This window comes from Vicia villosa, linkage group LG5 (genome assembly GCF_029867415.1).
Source record: "Vicia villosa cultivar HV-30 ecotype Madison, WI linkage group LG5, Vvil1.0, whole genome shotgun sequence".
NCBI classification, from domain to species: domain Eukaryota; kingdom Viridiplantae; phylum Streptophyta; class Magnoliopsida; order Fabales; family Fabaceae; genus Vicia; species Vicia villosa.
This window is the reverse complement of record NC_081184.1, coordinates 76,844-84,982: the sequence shown is the minus strand read 5'-3', so window position 1 is coordinate 84,982 and position 8,139 is coordinate 76,844. Positions and strand designations below refer to the sequence as shown.

At 34.7% G+C, this 8,139-nt stretch overlaps 1 protein-coding gene across 1 annotated transcript; it reads left to right on the top strand.

Annotated features, from left to right (window-relative positions):
• Positions 1-4,580: 4,580 nt before the first annotated feature.
• Positions 4,581-7,910, top strand: LOC131601040 (D-3-phosphoglycerate dehydrogenase 2, chloroplastic-like). Its single transcript, XM_058872751.1, has 5 exons — positions 4,581-5,364; positions 5,880-6,256; positions 6,388-6,498; positions 6,592-6,687; positions 6,807-7,910. Exons 1-5 carry the CDS (start codon positions 4,713-4,715, stop codon positions 7,473-7,475), a joined length of 1,905 nt encoding a protein of 634 aa, XP_058728734.1. The 5' UTR covers positions 4,581-4,712; the 3' UTR covers positions 7,476-7,910.
• Positions 7,911-8,139: the final 229 nt, after the last annotated feature.

The window sequence follows — 8,139 nt, the reverse complement described above, 5'->3', positions numbered from 1 at the left end:
TTTTATACATTGATTGATTAGCTTTCAAATCTCAAATCTATAAATATCACACATTAAAAAACTTTCAACACTATATAAAGAGTGTAAAACCTTATGTAAAAAGAACACAAAGCTGAACACATTCACCAACTTCTCTCTTACCACCCCCCCCCCCCCCCCCCCCCCCCCCCCCCCCCCCCTCTTTTATTTTTATTTTTTTTATGTTCCTTCGATACTAAGAATGATTTTAATATTATTGTCTCTTCAATAAACATTCTATTCCAAAAATAACATAAATTATAAACAAGCTATATGTACATAATGAAACTTATTTAAACACCAAAATAAAAAAACTCTATTGTAGGTGATGTTAGACCTAAAATATACTATTTTACGAAACATTTATCAAGAAATAAAAAAATAATATTTTTTTAATAAACTTGAAAATTTATCACACAATTTTTAAAATAACATTTATACATTTGATTCAAATTCTAATAACATTAGTTTGCATATAAAAAAAATGACATAAGTTTGCATATTCCATATTGTAATTATATGGATGGCATGTCCAATTTAAGTTATAAACTAGTCCAACTTGCCAATTGATAAATAAAGGAGATCACAAAATTAACTCTCTGTTAATATTCTTAATAAAAAAACTATACTTTATTATTATTATTTTTTAAAATTATACTAAAGGACAAGTTGGTGTTTGTGACGGGACAGCCATTCGCATTTGTTTCCACTTGATCCCGAGATCAAGCATTCAGATTTCAATGAGACATGATGACGGCACAGTGATAATAATAATTGCATTCTGAATCCTTCGTACACATATTGCACATGGCCCTAATTATAAATAAAGGTCACAATTGAGTATTTTGGACCTTTGATTTAATAAAATAAATTATTAAATTTTCCTTCTCTTTATAAGGAAAATATAAAGACAATTTGTTTCGAGCCGTTTACAAAATTCGAAGATAAAAAATTCAGAGACGAAGCAAAAGAAGCAACCACGAAAAATAAATATTATTCCATCTACGCATGAAGTAGAGAACTCCGTCCATCAAAGATTGTCAATCGTCTAGATCAATCAGACGGTTATCTGCATAACATGTTGCAATCTTCGCATTCGGTTTTAATTACTCCCATTATGAGAGAAAACACATCATTCTCAAGTCATCAAATTTAATTTCACATTCACAACACTTTTCATTCTTTGATTAAATTGGGCGTTGTAGTGTTAACTTTGCAGACCGACCCCTATTTTTTGTACTAGAAGTTTGCTCCGCCGTACCGATGTTCTACCTCACCACCGTTCACTGAACAAATCTAGTTGCACAATGAAACAGTGACACCGTCTGTGAGAATCAAAATTTGATTCTTGCAAAATCTACGTTCAAATCTACTCAAGAAATGCATATCTCATTTCTTCAACTTCTTTTTTAAAGTTTCAACTTCCCTTTCCAACAGATCCATCCTCTTACTCATCAACCATGGTGGCATCCAAAACCATTCTATCTGCAATCAACATCAAGCCACTGTTGCATCTTCTGAAGCTCTTAGAACTTCACCTCCTCCTCTTTCTCAAGCAAACGACAATCCAAGTGTCTCTTTCTAATTCTACACAACAAGATCTTGCTCCATCGAGAGTTGGTCAATGAGTATTTCAAGCTCTTTCGTTCATCGTATCTATGCAACAACTCCACCAAGGCGAACCACCGCATCGACCTTTGTTACTACCCGTTGTACATGGACATGGAATTTTCCCTAGCTTTCAACTATTATAGGATAACCTACGAGTTTAGGGAGACACCAAATTGCTGAACAACTTTTATAATCTGGTGCAACAACAAAAGTAAAAATTCTTCGCAAAAATTTTGTTCAGGATTGAAGAGGGTCTGCAACACGTTACCCCAAAGAGTATTATTATGCCTTAGGCAGCCTTCCAATGCAATCAATCTGTCGTCCTTTAGCCCCGTTAGGGAAGCAACGCCGCGAGGAGAGACCCCGGGGTCGCTAGATAGCAACGTCATCGAAGATGAAAAAACTCGTATGTCGTCATTGAAGAAAAAAACTTTCATCAAAGATAAAAGAACGTATAATTTACAAAGGAAATCATCAAAGTGTATTTGTAAAAGGAAAAATGCCCTTATTCACTCACCAAAATTGTCCTTCATGGCCTTTATCGAGCTGACTTCCACTAGCAGACATGTCCCTATGAGTCGCTTCTACTGTTTCTTCAACCCTAAATCAAAAGGAGTAACACTAACACCTTTAACACAACCTTAAACTTTGTAGAAAGGCATCATCCGCCTCTTCAGAAGGATGTCTTCTTAGATATAATCCTCCATCTTGTACACGTAAGATCCTGATTCTGCCATGATATGGCTTTGCCGCCAGAACATGAAAATTATGTTCGAGCATTGGTAAGGTGACCCAGGGTTTATTGAGCATATTATGGCATGATCCTTTCCATGGAGGTGGATAACCACAAAAAATGATCCTTAAAATGTTTCACACTGTTTGAATAAACATCAAACATCTTGGTGCATTGTTGAAGAGATATCAAGCCTTGGCCCTTTGTGAAGCAATCAAACTACATTGAGCTTTGAAAAGATGGAAGAATAGCAGTTGAAATTTTGTAATAAAAATTGTTCAAAGTACTGGAGTATCATAAGAATAAGGAATCATCATTACCAACTAGCGCAGGGACACATGTTAGTTTTTCTCTGCGAGACATTACATATTACAAGAAAGATATTTAATGCGCTGGCTCCTGATGACAGTGACGTCCCCTCAAGGCTTTTTCACCTCCTTAGGTTAAACAATCATACTAAGGTAAATACGATAAACCCTTGTCATGCATAGCAGAGCAAGGACAATGGCTTAGGGGAAATTGCTATGGGCCACTCACAATGTCCAAGACGAAAAGTCTAGAGACGAAGCAAATAAAGTGGTCATGATGAGTATGTGGTCTTCTATCCTCGCATGAAGTAGACAACTTTGCCCACTGAAGCATTGTCAATCGTACAGATCAGTCATACGACTGTCCGCATAACACGATGTATTCTTTATAGACGATTTTAACCGCTCTCACCATATAAGAGAGAAAGTGCATCATTATCAAGTATTCAAATTCATTCTTATTATAAACTAGTTTTCATTTTTCACTGACTTGAGTGTTGAAATGTTAACCGTGTATGTAAATCCCCTATCTATCGTACTAGAAACTTGCTCCACCATATCCAAATTCTACTCCTACATTCTTCGAACAACTCTAATTTTTACAATAGAACAAAATTCAATCCACATATTATGCATTGGTGTATTTGAATTTTTAATAATTTTAATTTATAAGTATTAAAACTCGATTTTTTAAAAGAAGTCGTAAATACTATTAAGTTTTGTTAAATATAAGTATTCTTTGAAAAATCTAAATCAATTTTAAGATGATAAAATATAAAAACAATATATTAATTAATTGGAAGTTGTGTTTTCAAATCAAACAACCTAGTATGATAGTGTTCATTTTTTTATTTCAAAAAGAATTATATTGTTACCTACTTCTAACCCCACCCTTCCCATTCCCAAAAGCAAAGGACCTCGGAATCTTTCTTACAATAGGTTAGAAAATAAATTAATAAAATATGAAAGCATCATATGAAATCTATGAAGTATTTTTCATATATTAAAATCCCTAAAAGATATTTTTATAATAAGATGGAAAGTTACACACTTTAGTGGTCCTACACTCCTACTACTTACTTTGCATACCCTTTATTTTCAACACTTTTATAATGCTCATCAAAGTGACTTAACAACTCTCTATTTTCAACATTTATGTGAACTTCACTGTTTTATTTAAAATTTATTATTATAATATATAATTCATATAAATTTCATCTAATAAAATTAAAAGCTAAGAATAAAACAAAATCTTCAACATGATTTTTTGAATAAAAAAATCTAACTACAACAAGATTCTTCAGCAGCCTAAAAATAAAATAAAAAAAAGGTAGAACCAATAATGCAATTTATGTTGACTAATGAGTGTGGGTAGATGCGATTTGAAAGACAATGACAGAACCAATAAATGAGTTGATTTTACTCCATTGGTTATGGAATAGAATCTCACCACTATTATTTTTAATATAGAAACTTTTCTAAATAGGTGATTACTATACTAAATACTAATAATGAGTGGAAACCATGTTTATAGACACTTTTAATGAAATCATATTTATACTATATTTTGTTTATTTGTTTCTCATCAATTATATACAATTAATTCTCCAATAAAGTAAAGTATTTCTATATGAGAGTAAGGAATGAATGACTATTCAATTTCCAACAAAAATATTAACTATTTAAAGGGTATTGTTACTCAACACAAATAGCATGAGTAAAATCCTCCACCAACTTGCTCAAAAAAAAAAAAAAACCAAAAACCTCCACCAACCACCAAAACCTCAAACCAAAGAAAAATCTCACATTTGCCTCAAATCACCTTCTTTGTTATTATTGCTCTATTTATTTATTTTAGAAATCTTATTATTGGTTTAAATTTATATATTATATATAGCATTTCTAAATAATCAATGCCTCATATCACTATTCAAAAAACTTTACAAAACCCCAATCATTAAAACATAGCAAATTCTTTCATTCAACAAAGAAAAAAAAACAAAAACAGAACAAAAAAAACAGAGCAAAAAAACATAGCATCCATGGCCTCTTCAGCTTCTACCAAATCAATCTTCCCTTCACCTTTGTTCTCTTCTTCTTCATCATCATCTTCAGAATCAAGATCTTCAAAAATCTCCAATCTTTCATTCCTAAGCTCCAACACTTTTGGAACCAAATCCAACAACAGCAACAACATTAAACTTTCATGTCAACAACAACAACGTTGTTTTGTGGTCAACAGTGTTTTAAAAACCGTTGACCAAACAAAACAAACAGCACAAACCATTTCCGACAACAACGTTGTTGTTGGGAATGAAAAACCAACGATCTTGGTCTCCGAGAAGCTTGGAGAAGCAGGTTTACAAGTGTTGAGGAAACTAGGAAACGTGGTTTGTGCTTATGACCTTTCACCTGAAGATCTTTGCACCAAGATCTCTATCTGTGATGCTTTGATTGTGAGAAGTGGTACCAAAGTTACGAGGAAAGTGTTTGAAGCTGGTAAAGGGAAGTTGAAAGTTGTTGGTAGAGCTGGTGTTGGGATTGATAATGTGGATCTACAAGCTGCTACTGAATTTGGTTGTCTTGTTGTGAATGCTCCAACTGCTAATACCATTGCTGCTGCAGAACATGGAATTGCACTCCTTGCTGCTATGGCTCGTAATGTTTCTCAGGCTGATGCTTCCCTCAAAGCCGGTACGGTACATGTTAACATTCAAGATCGAGTGTATGTTTGGTTTCACAGTTGGTTTGTTGAAATGATTTGTTGAAAACACGTGAACCACTCTGGTCAGCAGAAGTTACATAACGTGTCTTCTGCATATCAGAGTAGTTCACCGTGATTTCGATGAATTTAGTGTGATACCGAACATACACTCATTGTTCTAGTAATTTACAATCGAGATCAAGTGTATGTTTAGTTTTGTGGCTGGTTTGTTGAAATGATTTGTTGAAATCACATGAACTACTATGATATACAGAAGTTACGTAGTATATCTTTTGTAGATCAGAGTGGTTCAGAGTGATTTCAACCAGATACGAAACTTGTACTAGTAGTTTCTAGATCTAAGTTTATATATATGCATAATTTAATACTATTAATACTTGAGTTCACAATTGCGTTGTGGCCGCATAGATCGCTTGTTTGAGATATATTCAAAGTCGGATTTGGTTTTCCGCATAAATACACGGTTTCGGCATAAATTTTGCAGGAAAATGGCTAAGAAGCAAGTATGTGGGAGTATCAATGGTTGGAAAAACATTAGCAGTAATGGGATTTGGAAAAGTTGGATCTGAAGTTGCGAGACGTGCAAAAGGGTTAGGAATGAATGTGATAGCTCACGATCCTTATGCTCCAGCTGATAGAGCACGAGCTGCTGGTGTGGAATTGGTTTCATTTGATCAAGCAATCACAACTGCTGATTTCATCTCACTTCACATGCCTCTCACTCCAACTACTAACAAAGTTTTTAATGACAACGCTTTTGCTAAGATGAAGAAAGGTGTGAGAATCATCAATGTTGCTAGAGGTGGTGTTATTGATGAAGATGCTTTAGTCAGAGCACTTGATAGCGGAACCGTTGCTCAGGTTAACCCTTTTACTCCAATTTTCTCTGTGTTGAGTCAGTTCATACAGAGCTTTTGCTAATATATATTACATGTTCCGATTACTATATATATCATGGTTGCTATTATATTGCATGTTTGCATATGGAGTAGGCAGCGCTTGACGTGTTCACCGAGGAGCCTCCGGCCAAAGACAGTAAGTTAGTGCAACATGAGAATGTGATTGCTACACCTCATCTTGGAGCCAGCACCAAAGAAGCACAGGTTTCTTTTTCTTCCTTTCTTTCCTTTTTTTTCTTATTCTTAGCACACTTCTTTTCTTACCAAGCTCTTTTCTCACCAATTTTGATACATTAGGAAGGTGTGGCTATTGAAATAGCAGAAGCTGTTGTTGGTGCATTGAATGGTGAACTTTCAGCAACTGCTGTCAATGCTCCTATGGTTGCTCCAGAGGTAAAAAAGTTACACTTTTGTGAATTAGAGTTAGTTTCCGTTAGACATAGGTGACATACATCATTGCCCGAATCTCGTGAAATCTTTGCTTTATGTGTATTTTTATTCTTTTGTATCAGGTGTTATCAGAACTGGCTCCATATGTTGCTTTGGCTGAGAAGCTAGGGCGGTTAGCAGTGCAGTTGGTATCTGGAGGAAGCGGAATCCAGTCGATCAAAGTGGTTTACCGATCGGCTAGGGGCCCTGACAATCTAGATACTAGACTACTCCGTGCCATGATCATAAAAGGCATCATTGAACCCATATCGAACACAATTGTCAACCTTGTTAACGCGGATTACATTGCGAAGCAAAGAGGCCTTCGCATAAGTGAGGAGAAAGTCGCGGTTGATTCGTCTCTTGAGCAACCTGTTGAGTCAATCCAGATACAGATATCGAATGTGGAGTCCAAATTCGCTAGTGCTGTATCCGAGGGTCAGATAAGCATTGATGGAAAAGTGAAGTCTGGTACACCTCATCTTACATGTGTTGGATCTTTCGGTGTCGATGTGAGCTTAGAAGGGAATCTGATTTTGTGCAGACAGACCGATCAACCTGGGATGATCGGTCGTGTCGGAAACATATTGGGCGAACAAAATGTTAATGTGAGCTTTATGAGTGTCGGAAGAACATCTCGCCGCCAGAAAGCTATTATGGCTATCGGTGTCGATGAAGAACCGAACAAGGAAGCTCTTGACAACATTGGAGCTGTCCCTGCCATTGAGGAGTTTGTGTTTCTCAAGCTTTAGAAGTTGAATTGATATTATCTTATGAATTTTAGAAAGTAATACTATATATATAGGTATTGATTGGGACGAATTAACCAAATGTTTTAATTTGTATCTGTTGACAGTGTAAAACTATTTAACAGATATATCCAATCAAGAGACGTGACAGTCTGATTTGATCGGATGTATGTGTTGAAAATTTTATACTGTCGGTGCATAGAAATTAATCTACTAAGTTAATGAGTATGTATTTTTGTATTCTCTATGAAGAGATATTTTGGTAGATAGGTATGTTATGAAGTAATGGATGATAGAGAGAATAAATAAAACTAGCTGAAAACATAAGCAGCTAGTAGTGTGTTTGTCTGCTATAAGTTTTTGTATCATTGTTTCAAATTATGTTTTCTATCATTAAATATGAACAAACTATTTGTTGTTTGTTTGTTTTTTTGTTAATTGATGTTGTTTGTTTGTTGCTGTTACTTACAATTGCAAAAATGTTGCTATCACTTCAAAGGGAAAAGATAGGTGAGAATCATAAAGTAGAACTTGTTCACAAAAATACAAGATAGAAGAAATACAGAAAAAAACTCATTATGTCACAGAAAAATTAAGTGAACATGCAAAATCTAAAACATATATAATTTCATACTTTTTCGGTTAATATGTGGCTAATCAAACCTCA

Excerpts from the sequence above, each read along its gene's own strand:
- LOC131601040 (XM_058872751.1), top strand. The coding sequence starts at position 4,713 with ATGGCCTCTTCAGCTTCTACCAAATCAATCTTCCCTTCACCTTTGTTC. Across the intron at positions 5,365-5,879 it reads TGATGCTTCCCTCAAAGCCG|GAAAATGGCTAAGAAGCAAG; the intron begins GTACGGTACATG and ends TAAATTTTGCAG. Across the intron at positions 6,257-6,387 it reads ATAGCGGAACCGTTGCTCAG|GCAGCGCTTGACGTGTTCAC; the intron begins GTTAACCCTTTT and ends CATATGGAGTAG.